The sequence below is a fragment of the Gymnoscopelus braueri genome (genome assembly GCF_963280865.1).
Source record: "Gymnoscopelus braueri genome assembly, chromosome: 12".
Taxonomy (NCBI): Eukaryota; Metazoa; Chordata; class Actinopteri; order Myctophiformes; family Myctophidae; genus Gymnoscopelus; species Gymnoscopelus braueri.
The window spans coordinates 44,286,949-44,307,387 of NC_137614.1; the positions used below are offsets into that span (position 1 = coordinate 44,286,949).

The 20,439-nt window shown below is 41.8% G+C and overlaps 1 protein-coding gene across 1 annotated transcript in view; it reads left to right on the forward strand.

The window, feature by feature from the left end:
* Positions 1–11,830: 11,830 nt before the first annotated feature.
* The window catches only part of LOC308096599 (cadherin-4-like), a gene marked incomplete at its 5' end in the record, with an annotated part of 152,173 nt that continues 143,564 nt past the window's right edge, over positions 11,831–20,439 (forward strand). The window contains one exon of the mRNA XM_080444014.1: positions 11,831–11,935. Coding sequence (XP_080300140.1) covers positions 11,831–11,935 — 105 coding nt within the window. The remainder of the gene's footprint in view (positions 11,936–20,439) is intronic.

Here is a 20,439-nt window from a genome sequence, read left to right on the forward strand (position 1 = left end):
TGTTGTAGAGTAATACATGATCAATGCAACAAGGTTGTGTCCCACTGTTGTAGAGTAATACATGATCAATGCAACAAGGTTGTGTCCCACTGTTGTAGAGTAATACATGATCAATGCAACAAGGTTGTTTCCTACTGTTGTAGAGTAATACATGATCAATGCAACAAGGTTGTGTCCTACTGTTGTAGAGTAATACATGATCAATGCAACAAGGTTGTTTCCTACTGTTGTAGAGTAATACATGATCAATGCAACAAGGTTGTGTCCCACTGTTGTAGAGTAATACATGATCAATGCAACAAGGTTGTGTCCCACTGTTGTAGAGTAAATACATGATCAATGCAACAAGGTTTTGTCCCACTGTTGTAGAGTAATAAATGATCAATGCAACAAGGTTGTGTCCCACTGTTGTAGAGTAATACATGATCAGGGCAACAAGGTTGTGTCCCACTGTTGTACAGTAATACATGATATGGGCAACAAGGTTGTGTCCCACTGTTGTAGAGTAATATGCTGAATTGCTCATTTATATATCATCAGTGACAGTAACTTTTGTATGAATATTGTTCATGTTGTGGAGTTATTTTCTCAGTATAATCCTCGATTCCGAGTGTTTATTTTAAATGAGGTATTCCTCTAAATCTGGATAGAAATGTAAAAAAAAAAGAATAGGTGCCCTATTGAAATTCCAGCCCCTGCCTCTCCAAATGCCTCTGCACGTCCCTTGTGTACAGGTTTGGTCGAGAGGGAAGAACTGGGGGTAAACCTCGTGAGAAGAACCCCAGTGCCCTATGTAATAACACACAGCATGTGTGCTTGTCTAGCAGCTCCTGAGCTTAGCTGGACTCCTCCAGTCGGCACACGCTGTCATGCGCACAAAGACGAGATAGGGAAATGAAAGGCTAAGCACCAAAATGACTTGAAGTTAATTGGGTTTAATCTACTGCATCCAGTATTGAGTCACTGTCCACACTTTACACTATTGGATTTGATACGGTGGATAATGTTTTCTCTTTTTAATCATGTCTGCACTGAGCTTGCCCAGAGACAGTATGTTCACGCATGCACACACATACACACACTTCTGCCGGAACAGTATGGATGAGCTGGTGAGAAGTAACTCATAGACTATAATAATAATAATAATTTCTCAGGAAATTGCTCAGAGAAGAGAACCTGTGGCTGGCAGCGGATTAATTCAGTCTAAAAACGCATTCAAGCTCATTGCGTTTCAGCCGTCGATTCATTATTGTCTATATGAGCTTTTTTTTATGAGATTTTATACTATATATGAACTGTTAATAGGATTACAGTGTTTTAGAGATGCAACCCTTTACCTGCTTCATGTGAGGAAACATTATAGAGGAAAACAAGAGGGAGAAGAAGAAGAGAAGAAAGCGAGATCTGGTTTCAGGAGAAGACACAGATCTGGAATTAAAGTTTACCTTTTGGCTTTGCAATGGGAGTGCAATTTGAAGAACAGTTTATGATCCCCTGCAGATACCTTTGAAGTATTTATCACATGTAGACGATGAAAGAAGCTGTCTTATGTTCATCATTCATATGTGAATGTGAACGGCGTAATACATACGTGCGTGTGCGCACGTGTGTGTGTGTGTGTGTGTGTGTGTGTGTGTGTGTGTGTGTGTGTGTGTGTGTGTGCGTGTGCGTGTGCGTGTGTGTGTGCGCGTGCGTCCGTGTCCATCCGTCCACCATGGAGAGGGGAGGGCGGTTGCATGCAGGTATTTTAATGAATAATTTAAGAAGTGATTCAATTATTACGATGGAATTATGCTAGCAGGTGCCACACTTAATTAGCAGACCCCTCATCCCGCTAATTTACCCTCCGTTAAGGTTGCCCTAAACGACCTGACACCCAACAGTCTCCAACCTTCTTTCTCTGTTTTTTTTGTTTTCTTACTGCTTTTCCTCTTCTTTCTGTGTTTTGTTTTTCTGTCCATCATTTCATTCCACTACTGTGTTCTGTCCATCGTCTTTGTCACTATTTTTCATGTCCTGGACTGTTTTTTCCATGTGAATATTAAATACATCAGCATGGGAGCAAAGCATTAACCCTAAAATTGTAAATGATGCTAAGTGGCTGCCATAACTTGATTATATGCTGTATGTGGTGGGAAAAGTACTCAAATGTTTTACTTAAGTAAAAGTATCAATACTGCAATGTAGAAGTACTCTGTTACAAGTAAAAGTCTGGAATTAAACATTTACTTGAGTAAAAGTACAAAAGTATTGGTATCAAAATGTACTTAAAGTACCAAAAGTAAAAGGTAAGTAAAATGTTTGAAAATAGCAGATCTACAAGCTCACAACGTGTCGCGACACATTGTGAGCTTGTAGATCGGCTATTTTCAAATAGCCTAGGTATAAAATAAGGCTAAAGTGGTTCATGTATGTTTTATAATGTAATATATTTATATCTGCAAAGTAACTAGTAACTAAAGTTTTCAAATAATTGTAGTGGAGTAAAAGTACCTCAAAATTGTGCTCAAGTACAATACTTAAGTAAATGTACTTAGTTACTTTCCACCACTGCTTAAACCCTATTTACTTAGTAACCCCATATCTTTTCCCGAAAATAGGCGATCTACAATCCCGTACATATGCTATTTTCACCAAATGTTTGCCCCAGAATAGAGACGATAGGATTCATGTGGTATAATGAAGGGAAATAGTTTGGTTGTTGAGCTAGACGCAGCTTTATGTATTTATGTGTGGGTTTGCGGAAGAGAAGCTGGTGGAGAGATGAGTGGTCAGAGTCACAGGGATGATTGTATCAGTAAATGATAAATAGGCAACGTTTCCCTATAGGAGTGGAGTGTTTGGTCTGGGTGAGGTGGAGGTGAGCAGTTAAAGGTGGGAGGTTAGGCATCTCCAATTGAATCACGACAAAATCAAAGGCCTGTAGAACCGCTGTGTAGGGCACACACCAGAACAGGATTACTGCTAGACACTCATAGGAATCTACCTAAATATATAGAGACACACACACACACACACACACACACACGCACACGCACACGCACACGCACACACACACACCCACACATGAACGTGCACAAATATACCAAACATGTATATGGGACATTGTGTGTCAGCATGCACACCACAATGCTGTCATTCTTGTAAGGGAAAGAATGGAAGAATTAGATAAATATGTTTGACTAACTGAGTCACCCAAACTTTGTTTCCCTCCCTCAGGGGAACATATCATTTAGCCAAGCATATCATTGTTAGACAGGCTGTTTATCTGTTGGGTACACTGACATATCATGTTGCATTGTTCTGGAAACAAAAGACCATCTGATAAACGTGCCTTTCTCTCATCAAGGTTCCAGTTGAGCAGTCTTTTATAAATCTCTCTGTGCGTTCTTGGCAGCTCTCTGACTGACAATATCTCATGGTTTCTAGTTAACACATACAGTGCCAAGATCGCATCGATGCGTTCTTTCAAATCCATCGCTTGAGTGCCAGGATTCCAAAGAACGCATTGATGCGTTCTTTTGAATTTTCATTGTTTAATCTGTGATCGCACGGCTGTGTTTATTTCTCATCAACACTTTCGTTTTCCACTTACGTCACACTCACCCGGAGCCGGATGTAAAAAAAAAAATTCATTTCCGGGTCACGTTGTTTTTCTCCGGTGATTTTCGGCCAGAATAAGGAAAAACACGTTTTTTCACACGGTATAAAAAACGAACGGACAGCTCAACTTCTATTTTCTTTGGTCCGGGTGACTAACAGTCATCGTCGTAGTGTATCACATCGTTTTCAGGCCGATCAGCGGGACAGGGATTGTCGAAAACGTCACATCCTTTGAATTACCGGATATGACGTGGGCCTGTTTGGGAGGGGGCGAGCGAGGTGATCAATGTTTGGATGTGCTGCTCTCTACTGGTGGAACTGTCGTAGGTGCTTGACAACACAATCAGAGAATGTATTTGAATGAAAAATTACAAAACAAAAAAATTAAAAAACACGCAAATTGCTGGCACAGGGGTGAGTACATTATGAATAAACTCTGGCAGTCAATGTGTTAAGGAACTAACATAGTGAAACCTATCCTAGATCAGTATGTGAGAAATATGTATTCACATTTTCAGTATCAAAAAAGTTTTCCCCCCCTCAGGTGTTATTTTTTATGTTGATGGTTTGGGTGGGGTATGGTGGGGGGGTATGGCGATGTGTTTGTAGTCCAAATACATCACCTGCCTGAGCAATGAAGTTAACGTTACAATGCATCTCTAACCTTCGCTTTGTGTACGACAATGACAGAGTTTCTCCTGCTGCGTGTGTAAACAAGTTTCTCCTAGTTCTCGTCTCGTATTGATTGTTCCTTTATCTCCTCTGTCTTCTGTATGCGTTTTGGAGACAGACATAGGTGTCATTCACCTTCCACAGTGACACAAGTTGCATTCTGTTCAGAAGGTCAACAACAAAACATAAAACATAACATTTTACTCTTGTCTGTTGGATTTTGCAGTGTTTCCCCAAGGATGAACTTAAAAATAACGGCACAGAGTTTCACAGATGATCATCAAATGATTACGATTGGGGATACTTCATTGCTTTCTTGACAAAAAGAACAAATCTACAGTTGTAATTTTATTTAATATGCTAAGATGATCAGGTAAGCTATTAACCTGAATAAGCTTCAACTTACTCACCATCGACCTAGCCATGGCATGCATCCTACTAATAAACAACAAAATCTGTGTTGAAATCATCTTAGAAAAGCTATACAAACATAGCTGTAAAAAATAAAATAATAGAACCTTCCAGCCGATGACCGCAGCGGTTATATTGAAACCTATGACCCATAGAAAGGTGTTACCCCAAGGGAGAGCCGTCTCACAGGAGACCATGCAGAATACAGGCCAATTCATACTTTGTCGCACTTACTGTACACTTACACTGATTTTGAGTTGGTGTACAGTACACTGTACTGTAGTGTACAGAAATACATTCGCTCTTTCTTCTTTTCACAGTCAATGTGTAGCAGCTATGGCCAGCTATTGTGTTTTGTCAACAGTAGTGCTTGGTTCGTCAGCACTTTTATGTTTGATTAACTACTATCTCTGAGTGCAAAACCAAGCAATATCAAATAGTGATGCAGATGGTTGTACTCTACAAGGTAATCAATAGATGCATGTTCTATTCAAAAAGCCATACCTGTAGGACCCTCCAATAAACTTAACAGGAGCTCATCCTCTGTACACAATCACTCCTATCAGAGTACTAGTTGTTTTTTGAAGATGAACCATAGATGGAGGACTGATTAACTGAAGCCGACTAAAACAAGTCCTGTGTCCATAATTAAATCATATACTTTGTTGACCGGGGTCCACCAGGGGTCTGTAATTGTACCCCTACCTTTTTTCATTCTACAGCTGTAAATATCTGATCTGCACAACACAAGATGTTGTGAGCTTGTAGATCTGCTATTTTCACAGAATGTTTACTTATTTCCACCATGTTCGTTCGCTTTTAAAGGCATGTTTAGAATAGGGACGCTATGTGTGGTTAAGCTGTTCTTTTTTGTACTGTATGTGTTTTTGTACATGAATAAGTGTACTGAGAGCGCTTGATTTACTTCTTGCTCTCCCACTATACGATATACAGACACCTGAGCTCTGGACCTACCTGCTAGCCCTGCATTAGATCTTTAGCTGCGGCAAATGCAACCACAAGGCCTCGGCAGCACACCGCGTAATTAATGTGTCATCAAAGAGCCCACACCATCAAGGGTTAAGAGAGGGAGCTCTGGGGGGAGTTTTGACGTCACAACGTTACAAATTATGCATTACAGGCAAGCCTCCAAACATAATTACATTGATTTCACACTGATTGCTACAAATAACAACATTTCCTTTGATCCACGGGAAAGAACACACACACACACACGCACACGCACACGCACACACACGGCAGGCAGGAGGTGTACACACTCAGCTCACACTCCCCATAACTCTGTATCTTATGCTCTGCTTCCTGGGGGTTTGTGATCTCAGATTCTGTGTCTTGCTTGTGCATATAATCTGTAGTATCACAGGAGCAGAGTCACACCGCCAATCTGAATGCAATAGCATTGCAATACATGGTAAATGGTTAATCTTGAGCTGAAGTGTCTGTATATAGGTGAATACACACATACAGTACTATACCCATGTACAGTATGAAGGTGTATACACACATACAGTGCTATATACACACATAAAGTATACAGCTGGTTGCTACTGAGATCAGCACAATTCCTTTGGCCTGTCCCACACATCATGATTCGATTCGATTTTGTGCCACTAGGGGCAGCAGCGATCTACTGCTTTGTTACTTGCTCAGCAATGCTCATTGTATTCAGAGACAAGAGACAAGACAAGCATATGTTTTGTTATCCCCTCCACATACTTTCCCCATGTTTTTCTTAAATTGTTTTCATTATGTTTTGACACTTGCTTTGGCAATGTAAACGTATGTTTTGTCATGCCAATAGCTCCTTTGAATTGAAAAATTGTTTGTTTGTTTATTTTGGCTTGGGTGGTGGGACAAACATATCTGCGATAAAGTAGCCGCATTGGCAGCAGTGTTAAATTATATCGTGACAAATACCATTGTCAATCAATTGTAGTTTGAAATGTATTCTCATATGCCAGCGAAGCTCTTTTGAATTTAATTGAATTTAGAGAGAGAGAACAAACTTTCTCATGCAAATAAAGCCTCTTTGATTAGAGAGAGAGAGAGAGAGAGAGAGAGAGAGAGAGAGGGAGAGGGGGAGAGAGAGAGAGAGAGAGAGAAAAAGTAACAATAAAATATTTCAATAATAGCAGAACCAAGCAGCTCATTGATCTGAATACTAATAGACCAAGTATAAATAATCTTTAAATTATAATCCTATAAAGTAATCTGTAACACATTTCCTGCACCTGGCCAATGAAGTGAATTTATGCACCTTTGCATGCATCTTTCTTCTAGTGATAAATAGCCTAATGGTTAGGCTATTTGTCACTAGAAGGAGTTAGTACAGGCTTGTCGAACTCATTTTAGGGTCTGGGCCGCATTGGTCAAAAAGTGACTTGAGGTGGGCAGACTGGGCACGCAGACACGGAGACACGCATGCGCGCTCATGCACATTCAGTTATACATCATTATTTTTCAGTCTGTTGTCTCAGTCACTGCTATAACTACAGTATATCACTTAAAAAAATGTTATTATGAAGATTATATATAAATTAATTATGAATTAATTAATTGCACGTCCCACTGGAAGGAGACCCTGGGGCAGACCAAGGACCAGATGGGGGGATTACATCTCCATACTGGCCTGGGAACGCCTCGGGATCTGTTAGCCCCGCGACCCGGCTCCGGATAAGCGGTTGAAGATGGATGGTTGGATTGTAAAAAATGATAAATATTTTCAGTAAATAGCTACAGTACACATTATTTTTTGTAAGGCCTACTTTCAGCAATGCAACTCAGACAATGAACTCAGTTCAGTCTTTTTTATTGAACAATAACGAAAATTCAGAAAATGTCAATGAATCAAAATAATGACACTCAATGTTTTTTTTGCGATTTTAGAATAGAAAAAAATAACCCAACAGTAAAAGCTCAGGTCAAAACAACTCTTGTTATTCTTTCGAAATCAACTGCAAAATGAGGCAGACAGAGATTGTTAAGTTATTTTAAACACAATGTAATGTTAATTCTTTTTCATTTTTTATTTAGAGAGAGAAAGGGAGAGTTTAGCCATTTTCAGTAGACCCTGTGCCTCGCACAGTGTGCATAGGATACAAGCATGAGATCTGGCTGTCATCTGAAGAATTGCACAATGGGATAAACTGTTCTTTCAGTAGCATTCGAGTTGACACAGTGAAACACTATGCCACTTTACACACATTCCACGCACAATGGATTCAAATGATCCCAATACTATAACAATGATCCAGGCGGTCTGTTTTTATTTTTCATTTTCTCACACAGCAACAAATAAATACTACAGATCTCTCTTGCACTCTCTCTAATGCCCATGTGTTACGTGTGAACGCTTGCGAGATTATGAATGGACTTGGGGCTATGGGTTATAATAGACTATGTTATAAAACATAGGCTACTAACATATTAAACATCATAAAAGTCCAACATGCGCAGTGAAGTTGTGGGCACAAGGCCTGCACGAAGTTAACAAATCAAATAATTTGAAAACGGCTGTCCGGAAATGACGGTCGGGTTTCTTATTTGTTTTTAGGTCGTAGGTCGCGCCGGCCGTCAGCAGGGCGGAGCTTAGCGCTCGATTTGGAGCCTTGGAGTTGGAGCCTCGAAACGAGCGCACCTTTTTTGATCTTACTGGTTTTTCAAACGTACTGTAACGTAATATATACACACATACAGTACTATATACACTATATATATATATATATATAGCACTTTGTACACCATGCAGCCTTTATATGCATTCAGCCAGGTCATCGTTTTTCACCGTCCTGCTGAGATACAGTCACAAACATTCACGGCTTGCACCCTTGTACATGCGAGCGCACACACACACACACACACACACACACACACACACACACACACACACACACACACACACACACACACACACACACACACACACACACACATACATTTATTGTATGTGCACATTGCTTCATCTCCTTCCTGGCTATTGCTTTCTCCCAGAGGGTTGGGTTTAGATGAAATGTCAGTTTTAATGGAAATTGGAATGGAATAACAAAAGGAACACTTCCTCGTATTGCTGGGAAGGGAAGATGTTTTCGTTAGATGGCACAGTTAGGGGGGCATTTGCTAGCGGTTCATGTGGTATGTGGTGTTAAATCCACCCCAGGCAAAGCAGGACATTACTTTTATTGCGGTCGTTTCAGAGAGGCGAGCAAATTTAAACCCTGTTTTTCTTAGGCGTGTTGAATTATGTAAAGATGGGGCTGAACGACTGAAATCGCACAGAAGCGGAGTTTACAAACAGAGTGAAGAGTTGGCGTCACCGGACCGAGACACATCTGCAGGTTATTAGCTTCACGTCTCTGCACTTTTATAGTGCCTTGCACCGACAATAGAACAATACAGTACACAGAGGCAGGACATGTTACAGCGCTCAGCGTGTTTTATAGCGCCATGCACCGCCAATAGAACAGGAAATGTTCTACTGACTAGCACTCCCAGCATGTGTTTTCACTGAGATGTGTGGAAGATTAGGGAGACAATCTGAAATGAAAGATGGGGAGGGGTTGTGAGAACGTTACCAGACCAGGTTTCTGTGTGTCTGTGTGTATGTCTGTCTGCCCCCATGTAAAGCTGGATGGGTATCCTCAGAAAAGATGCAGGTTATTGTCCCTCGATCGTAAGCAGCGTCTGTCTCCATCAATGTCTTTATTCTCTTTGAGGGTTACACACATACACGCATGCACACGCGCACGCACGCACGCACGCATGCGCGCACGGACACACACACGCACGTGCATCTGTCTTTACTCCATTAACTTCTCTTTCAGTCCTGTCAGGTTTTGGCATGGCCCTAATCCATAACCTTACTCCTTCATCCCCTTTCATCTTTCTGGTCCACCTCTCACTCCTTCTTGGCTCTCCTCCTTTCTACTCTGCTGCTATAAGAAGCTATAATACAACTATAGTAATTCTACATCGATTGGTCTCCCAGTTGAATCTAAATCAGTGTTTTTACTTCTAAAACGGATAGTTCAGTCTGATTGTCTGAGTCCCTTTGTAAAATACTTGATACTCAGCTAAGAGGGGCACCCTGCTCCTCCTTCACTATGACTCTTAGCTGTTCTAAAATCCATGGTAAACCATGCATGGCTTATTGCTTAAATAGACCATGATGCATAGCAGCCACTTGCTGTAAGTGGTGTAGGCTATACGTAGCAGGTTGCCGTTCGTCACTTAACCCATTTCTCATTAACAAAGCACAGCAACAAGGTGTGTTTCTCACCAAGAGACGGTAAGAAAAACTAAATGTAATCATCTGTCCAAACCGTGGGCATTCATCTTGGCACCAATGACGGCAGTTATAAGCAATCATCCAATTAACAACAATAATACAAGCTCATTGCAGTGACAATCGAGTGCCGTGGTAAGAATTTCATTTTCTCCGGGCCTACCCTGCCCTAATGAGAAGTTTGTAGGGTTTTAGCCATCGTTATTCTATGGATCAGTGATTGCTACAGTTCTGTACTGCCACCGGCTGCAATTATGTTGCCATATTTTAATGAGATTGTGTAGATTGTGTATATTTCTTGGCAGCCATGACAGCTCCGGAAAACCAAACTAACAACGTAACGACGATACAGCACCAAGGTTATATAGTTTTGGATTTTTCATTTTAGTTTGGTTTTAGTTAGTTTTGACAATTTTGTGTCTAATTAAGTTAGTTTTAATTTGTTTCTAGAGCGGATTTGCTCTAATAAAAACGGTGGTACCGACAGCTGGTATAAAGCTGGTACAGCGAAATAAATAGATTAAGATTTCATATCATCCCAAAAAACTTAAACTATAATTATTATAATTTCAGTTTGTTTTAGTTAGTTTTGAACACACAATACAGTTTCAGTCAGTTATCGTTTATTTATTTTTATATTTATTTATTTTAGTTTTCATTATTTCGTTGGTTTTGGTTAACTATAATAATCTTATACAGCACAGAACCACTCTCTTGCCGGAGTTTAGGGGAGTCTGATGCGTTGTCAATGCATTTTGTGTGTGCGCACCATCAGAGAGTCAGTCAGTCAGTCAGTCAGTCAGTCAGTCAGTCAGTCATGCTGTCCCATGTGCTCCCAGTGCTCTTTGTACACTGCTAGGACAGACACTGCCCAAGGTGACTGTATGTAGAGCACTCCTCAGGAGATGGCAAACACCTACTCTATCGCGCGCACACACACACAGACACACACACACACACACACACACACACACACACACACACACAAAGCGCCTGCAAAGGTGTTCAAAACACCTGTAAACAAACAGTGACATACAGTACGTTTCCTCCTTGACATTGGAGGCTGACGGTTCAGGACCAGAATAGGCTCCAGTGAGGCGATACGTCACAGAGGACACAGTTCTAGGGTTGTTTCTATCGTCTCTATATTAGGGGAGAGGGTCAGGTAATTAACCCTGTCCTCTTTCTGCTTCTCTGTATTCACAGCACTTCCCTTTGTCTCCCTCGTACACTGATGTGGTTCATATGAATTATGATAACCCGTTTATGCCCTATTGATCTGCTATTGAACCTGAGCCTGGCCAGACGGCGCCTACCAGGAGGACTGGAGGCCTCTAATCGCTTTCATCAGCAATAAACGACTGGGGCCTCCAGCCCTCCACATGTAACAGCAGACATGGGGTCCACAGCTAATTCAATAATGTCAGTATCTGAAAGAGAGTGTGTGTGTGTGTGTGTGTGTGTGTGTGTGTGTGTGTGTGTGTGTGTGTGTGTGTGTGTGTGTGTGTGTGTGTGTGTGTGTGTGTGTGTGCGTGTGTGTTTTAAATGTGCGTGCGTGTGCGTGCGTGTACAAGAGAGAGAGATAAGGACAGTAGTAGTATGTCAGAGAAAAAACTAAAACTCAACATCCGTGACAACATCAGCATTCATTATAATTCCAGCGAGGTTTTCTCAAAAGAACAAAGCAGATATCCTCCCATCCACCTTCTATAAGGAGATGACCTCCCTCTCCATTTACGCATTCCTACTTTCTCCATTCTTTTCTGCCGTTTTTGCTCTACCTCCGTTTTCACTTTCCATATCTGGCTGTGTAGGTAAGGATGAGTTATAGCGGTCACGGCGATGGAGCTGATAGATGAAGGTGAACTGTGTTCTCTCAGTCCAGCCCTGCAACGGGAGACTGCAGAGGACACAGTGCCTGCCATCCATCCTGCTAGCCACCTACATGTACATACCCCCAAACTATCACAATGCGCTCCATATTATGAGCTTACTGGGACTCTGCTTGGACTCATTGCACAGCCCAGTTCTACCACACACCGGTGTTGGCCCTCAATACAATCTATGTTTAAAGCTGCAATCCGGGACTTATTCACTCATTCACTGCCAGACTTATTTCTGGCTGTGTTTGCCCACTGATAGACATTTTTGTTTTCTATACCTTTTCAACTGGTCACAGAAAATGTATATCCGTTATGATTGCTTGTCTGACCGATTGTAAACACATGACAGTGTAAGTCACCCAGAGGAAAAACAATCCAACCACGATTGCCCCTTCTCTTGTAGCAGCATGTGAATATACCATCTCTCGCCAAAAATGCACGCTTTTCTTACCTTTTCAACTGGCCACAGAAAAAAATGATCCATTATTATCGCTCATCCGGCCGTTTGTAAACACACCCGGTATCAGTGTGCGTCGCCCAGAGAAAAAAACTATCCAACTGCGACGGCCCCTTCTCTTCTAGCAGCACGTTGAAAATAACAGCAATCCAGGGCAATCCAGGGCAAAAAAAAAGTCAACTCAAGGTTTCCATGAAAAAGCTAAACAGGAAATCGGCAGAAATCTTCGGATGACGTTGTTTCCGGATCCTTATGAGTAGAAAGTGAAAGTGAAAGTGATAGAGAACAGCGGGATCATTTATAAAACCACAAAAAGTTGTCAAAGTCACCCTTGGCAGTCTGGGCCTTTGGAAAAAAAGTCATCAAAGTCACCCTTGGCAGATGACAACATTTCTACTTAACCAATCTGTATGGTGTGTTAATGCAATATAACTTGTACATCTGCAGTGGTTGGAGGCACGGTCTCCCCACGCTTCCACTGAGAAACTCAGAGCCGCAGTGTATGACACTGACTGGTTGATAATGTCTATAAATTATTTGAAGCAGACGCTGCACCGAATCAAACTCAAGATGCACCGCCACCGTACACCTCTCTGTGCCGCAGCATCATGACATTGCTTGCATATTCTGAGTGAGACTATATATATATATATTTTAATTTATGGAGGGGTGTTCAACAGTTGAACGCTCCTTTGTTCATGTAAAAACGTCTACAATAGTACAAGTATCCTATGCTGCGGAGAGAGGGAGAGAGAGAGATGGTATGGCAGAGCGACAGATACCGTGGGTAAAGCAAGCATGCTTTAATAGTTAGAGAGAGACCGTACCACCGCACAGCTGAACTTAATGCTTTAATTAAGGCCGTTTAAGAAAAAAGAACGAGCGAGTTGGCGCTTCAAGATTATGTTATGTCACATATCACATTATTATTCTGCATGTACATGGACTGTTTCCTCAGCAGACAACCATTCGTTCTCCACTTTAAATTCTCATCACCAATGCCTTGTCTCACATGCTTACAGTAATATCTCACGTGAGTAGCAAATACTGTACTCACTATTCCGCCAAGAATGAGAACGGTATTTACCGCAAACTGCACAGGAAAATAGGGCATGTGAGAACGCCTCTCCTACTGCCTATGCCGGCAGCTTGTTATTTAGTTTCCCGAAAATGTAACGGTATCCATATCTGAACATAGCTTATGAACTGTAACTGAGGAATGTTGTCATATACTGTATGTGCAACTCTACAGTATCTATGGACTCTAACCCAAGGCCTATACATTGAGAAATATTCATGAATCCACAAACCCTTTCAGCCACTCCTCTTAAAGTATTCTATGGAACCATACACAGCTTGAGCATATAGCAGCACATTTCTCCATTTAGCTTCAGCCACATGGTGGCTCTTATCAACCCAGTGAATGTTGAGTCAACACATCACTGCTCCTGTGTCAACTTGTCACAGTTTATAGATGGCCACTACTACTAGCATTATCTCTAACCCACTGCAGTGACACACAAGCTCCTTTATCAGCCAGCAGATAACAGGCAGCATGCACTGTGCCTACGGAATGGCCTCAAACCGCACTTCCTTATCCTGTGCACCCAGGTGTGGCCCTCTCCCATATCCGCTATCTGCAGGAAATTACATGCACCGTAAATCCATTACCACTTCAAAAGGAAGAGTGGAGTGGATCCATTCGAGTACACTTTTTACACTCTCTGAGTTCAATTAACATTGATAATTTTGCTGTGGACTTGTGCCCCACAGCAGGCATGCTTGCACTGGCAGGAAGCAATTAATAATGGCCTATTCATAAGTGTGAGTTCTAATGAATATCAAACGGGTCATTTGTTGGTGTGCGGGCTGAGGTTAAGGCAAGGTACTTTATAGTGAGTGTCAATATGTCTTAGATCATCTAAATCCATAGCAGAAGACCAGGTGTGCGAGAGAAATCCTTCCTGTATGATGTATTGCTTCCCTTGCAACAGCTGTGTTTATAATTATTTACAGCCACACATGTGCTTTTTTCCCCCTTATTGGTCAGTGGGCTTCATTTTCCTGTCATGGGCGATTTGAAAAACATGGCTCTCGTCTCAATGCTTACAATGAACTGTACTTTATTTGACCTACTAATCTACTATTGGTTAGTTGGTTTAACAATTTAGATTGGGGACGTGGTAGAGTAGTCACCATTCAAGTCATGCTGTACTCATTCCTGTTGCTGTGTATTCCACTGTTTGGTAGGATGCACTGTAGATGTTGCGGTGGCGTTTGTTATTCAACGTTATATCTTGTGCTTATCCAACAATAGTGCAAGCGTGCAGCACAATGGCACAAGCGTGCAGCACAACGGCACAAGCGTGCAGCACAATGGTTGATCTTGTATTTCAAACAGTTTCAGCACGTAATCATAATTAATCATAGCCTTCTAACGACCTTGTTGTTGAACATAGATAGGCTTGAAAAAAAAAAAATCTGAGTTATGTTAAATTAACTCTTTGACTGCGGTTGACTCGATAACGCGTCAATTGCTAGTTTGTCCAGTTGGCCGTCGACGCATTAGACGCGTTGGACGCGCATTCATTGTTTAATCTCTGCTCGCGCTATTCTGCTTATTTTTCATTCTAGGTTTCGAGTTCCACTTACTTCACCCACACCTGCATCCGGTTTTATGACGCAGATTCCGTTTCCGGGTTTAATTTTTTTCCCCTGGTCATTTTCGGCCAGAATACGGAAACACACGGTTTTTCACACGGTATAAAAAACATCGCCGTGTATCACATCGTCATTTTGGCCGATCGGAGAATCTGAGAACACGTCACATCCGGTTTGACGTATTTGACTTTTTGGGCCTGTTTGGGGGGGGGGGCAGCGAGTCAGCGAGCTGATGAAGGTGTCTATTTGCTGCTCTCTGCTGGTGGAACCATCGTATGTGTTCAAAACCGCAGCTAGACAAACCATATGCAAATTAAATAACAATAACAAAACAAAAAATCGCTGGCACTGGGGGAGTACTTTATGAAAAGTCGTGAATGCCCTAAACCCAACACACACACACACACACACACACACACACACACACACACACACACACACACACACACACACACACACACACACACACACACACACACACACACTCAACTATTACAGTAGAGGTTTCATTGGGGTTCTGTGTTTGAAAAGGTGACATCCTTGGCTTGTCATCATTAGGCATTAAAAAATAGATTTGTGAATCCCTTACATGAAGGGGGATATCAAGACCAGACCAATATGGCTCCAGGGTTGATACAACGATAGACAAACCCTTGTTCTGCCTTTCTTCAAAACTCTCAACTCCCCATCAAACACAGGAACAAAAGTGAGACACATGGAATCCATACTCGGATCTGAGCACTTTTCCGTTTCCTGTGCCAGCCTAAACAGACCAGTCAATCAATCTACCCCAGTGGTCCCATTCTCCACCATTGCTCCTGATTGTTTAATGTCCATGAAGGAGACAGATGATAATGAGGCTGCTGCTCTTGGCTCTGCTGTTGATATCAGCTGATGGACTATGTACTGCACCAGTCCATAATTGCAGTATTTTTCATGTGAAAGAGGTAAGGAGAGAAAAAAAGACTGTCTGGCACTTTCACACTGGACTAGTCTGCTTTTTATCTGACTGCAGACAAGGATGGTGCCTATGGTGTGAATAACAGAACTGAGTTATTTGTGAGGAAAGTGGGTGAGACATTTGAAAGGCTGAATGCAGTAGACATGTTCTAATTCCTTAATATGACAAACCATGTCCACAGTATTTCGTATGAAAAGGCAGGCTCACCTCACATGCTTGGTCATGAACGATGTGTTTATTCTCTCAGGAGTGATATACCATGTACAGTATTAAAAATGTAATCGTGCGAAACAATTTGTCTGCGAGATGTTTCAAAGCATCTTAGAAAGTAACTTAGAAAGACATTTGTAAATCAAAAGTGAATTAAAATTCCATTTTGATCTTGCGACCTTTCACCTTGTAGAGATTAGAAAAAGAGTCCGAACAATGCCGGTGTTTGCTGCATAAGAGCAGTTTGTATCCATCCACTGTGTGTTTATTTTTCTGAAACCACATGCATGTGATTGGAAAAAAAACAGCTACATAGTACATACTTCAAATGATGTCCAAATTTGTTCGGACAGGGTAGGCAATAACAACAAAATGACGTAATTCAGAACTCCGGCAGTGCCTGTCAGAACACAAAGTTCGGACTTTCTTGCACCGCCGAGATGTTTTAACTAGACGAAGAAAGTTCAGAACATCTCGTGTGATTGGTCAGACATTCAAGTTGGCCGTGATTTATTTTGTTTTGTTTACACATTCTGCCCCAGGCATCATTCTGCCAGTAGTGAAATCAGTGTTTTTACCTATACCTTTGAAAAATCATGGAATATTTTCCGTGATTGCTGTACTCACAGAGATCGCCTCATTACCCGCACGGGGGTCTTGTGAGTCTCTGGGGGAGAAAAATTGTCGCTCATGATAATCCATTGGCAAGCTGTGGCCAGTTAAATGCGCCTTGTTTTGGCTATAAAGCAAGAGGAACGGAGATAGTAAGTAAACAAGCCGTATTTTTTTACTTCCGAGTCAATTCCGGGTTTGACGTCATCTGGCAGGGAAAGCATCATTCAACATCGCCATCTGGTGGAAAAACACTGAAAAGCCCCAACTCGCCTAACTCGTCCGTGGCACTGTGGACCAAGTACCATCGGACGAATTAGCTCGTCCAAGGAAGTCAAAGAGTTAGGAATCGTTTGCAGATGAGGTTAGTTACTAGTCTGACGACACGAGCCAACCCCTGGCTGTACACTACTTCTGTGGATCAAGCTATTTGTTGCTAGGCAATTTCATTGAGCTATATGAGCAGATTTTTTATTGGGCTGGGGTCGGGTGTTCAGAACTTCAGAAGGAGTATAAAACACTTTTGTCCTTTCCGAATATTCTTCGGATCAGGAAGCTCTTACAAAACCGAAAAAAGCTCTTGTTCGATTGGACTATGTAGCCGCATTAAAGCAGACCTACAGACAGGTTGTTCATGATCCCGTCTCACTGATGCAGTGAGGTGTTTGTTGTTCTGTTTAGCATGGTATCCATCCAATCGCCCTTTCATTCAAACCTAAAAATGTCCCTCCTCTCAAACAGAAGCTACCCAGGCTTGAACCTTCTAATGCAACACTCAGAGATGGTAGCGTTCCACTCAGGCTGTGTGAGCGTAGATGCTTCACCCTGCTAATGGCACTGCCTCTATCCTCACAATAGAGGTATCATCAGCATCTTTCAGCTGCTCTGCTGGGCTCATTTAAAGGGGCCTGAGGCACAGGATGCTTCATTTCTCCTTTGGCGATGCTCCCTGCATGTCTTCCTGCTGATTATTCTCTTACAGACTTTGCACAACAATCCAAAATGTTCAGCCACAAACCATGTTTCTTTTGTCTTCAGGCAATTTGGTGTTTGAATATGATTTGTGTGTTTGAATACGTGACTGCTTTGGTTGTTGGTACAGAGGGGGATGTGTGTGTGTGTGTGTGTGTGTGTGTGTGTGTGTGTGTGTGTGTGTGTGTGTGTGTGTGTGTGTGTGTGTGTGTGTGTGTGTGTGTGTGTGTGTGTGTGTGTGTGATCGGCAGCCTCTCTATCTGGAAGAGGCGGTGCTTTGTCTATCCTTGAGTGGACTAACATTTTTTTAATATATATTGTTGCCTGGTGTTAAATTATAATCACTGCTCTGCATGCATATTATCCCACTGTGTTTTAAATATATTGCATACAGTGTCTGGTCATGCCTTCGTTTGAAACCCTCTTCAAAAAATGTTTGGATCTTGTATGCTACTGTATTTATGTAGATCCAAATAAAAGTATTCAAGTGTGTGTGTGTGTGTGTGTGTGTGTGTGTGTGTGTGTGTGTGTGTGTGTGTGTGTGTGTGTGTGTGTGTGTGTGTGTGTGTGTGTGTGTGTGTGTGTGTGTGTGTGTGTGTGTGTGTGTGTGTGTGTGTGTGTGTGTGTGTGTGTGTGGAAAAAGGTATATGATTAAATAAATTTACCTTTTGTCCTAGTTTCATAGTTCACATAAAATGTAATGTAGTTCGAGGTCACGGTGGTCTTTATTCTTATGTCTTGTGTACAGGTACATATGAGTGAGGTATTATCTTTACTTAAGCCAGCTCATTCATGTGCCCGATTGTGTGGGGGAAGAAACTCTTTAGCAATCTACTGCCAGTGGCCTTATTGCTACGGAGCCACTTCGTGGCATCATCTGAAACGGGCCGTGGTTGGGGTGACTACGATCTTTGACGATGATAATGATGAAGCCATGCATTTATCGGGTCTGAGGTAATGGGGTTGGGGGGTGCGTGTTATTATTCAAATACTTAAGATCTATGGTTTAATGGGATTACTATACCACCAGGCTTACACTCAGGTGGCTGCACAGTGGCGGTCGCCTCCCAGATTAGCTGTGGTAGTGATGTTTTAAGAGGGGAGAGGCGTTTTTCACCAACAGTGTACTCGCCAACTTGCTCTCCATGGGAGCTAAGCAGTGTGATGGATTAGGCATGAGGAGTTGTCCGCTGGTTTAATGGCAGGTCCGCGGCAGCCTGAGGAGATGGTTTTAATCATATTTGCCTCCTCATTACCCTCCCGTCTGCTGCCTGAGTGCCGCGCTGGGATATCAATGGTAGCCAGATGGCCCCACCCCCTCACAGGAACGACACACTGCCGAAATGTTGTATTGTTAATTGTGTTCTTTGTTGTGAGTCACATAGCATTCACCACGGATACAAGGACTTGGTGACTGAAGGCAGTCTCCGTTGACTAGTTGTGCATTCATATTTAAATCCTGCCATTCATTTCTGTAAAAAATATTTTTTTATTGAAATGCACTTATAGACACACTTGAGCTAACAAGGTTGATGGGTAAATAACAGCTCATTATTGAAAAAGAATGTAAATCATTTTTAAAAAGTTGCTGCGATGTCAAACTTTTGCCGCAGTATAGGTTATCAGTCATCCTAATTGACATCACAAGGTGAACTAATGTGGGAAACATTAGTGTCACAAATGCCACCAAAGAAGCTACTGAGAAGCATGAGATTTCTGTTGTGTCACGAAGGATACATCTAAAAAGTCTAAAACATTTTCAGCAGTGCTATTTTTGTGCGAGCAAGGGCAGTATCAGTATAACAATGTATTGTGGAGAGTCAACTGGCTCTTATCTCCAAGGAGACCAGCCTGGCTGTGTGTGACGGTGACGGCCATCACTCATTCAGAGCTGACTCCTCTTTTCACAGACAACTCGGCAAACCCTGCTCACGTCCTCTTAAACTTCCAGGAAAGGATTTGTGCTGACACCACCATTGATAAAATTCCTAAAGTCAGTAGGAATTTAGAAGATCAAACGGGATACAAATCTCCTTGAAGTCTAGCTGCAATTACTTTTTTGCTACCTTTATTGGGAAATGTCCTTGTAAAAAAACACGTTTATGTTACCGCATTGCTTATTTCTCACCGCAAATATTTTCAGATACACATTTTAGTGTACTGTTTAAGTTTGAAACAAGTATGTTTGTAATGCACCATCCAGTTGCCATCTTGAATTAGATTCAGAACGGAAGAGGGTAGCATGGGTCAGTTCCAATTGCCACGGGTCTCGGTCGGATCCATTTGAAATGGATAGACCCGTATATGGACCCGTGAGGACCCGACGACCAGCTTATTATTATTTTTTTATTTTTTATTATTATTATATGAATCTCTTTAACCTTCGGTTTTAAAATGAGACATATGCGTTGTAATTACGCTCCCAAATCCATATCGTCTGTTCTCACTCTCGTCTGGGATTACTCTGTTGGGGCGGGGCGAGCAGGAAGTGACTGACACACATGGCTAATCTGAATACCACGGTGATTTTAGCAATAAATGAGCTCCAGGTCCTATGTGATTCTTTTAACATTAAAATACAAAAAAAAATTACTTTAGCATGTATTAATTATATCTCCATTATGACCATGGATATATGCTGTGAACATTCATTTTCATTGCAGGTTGTCTCTAAATATTTCCACTGGAAGAAATT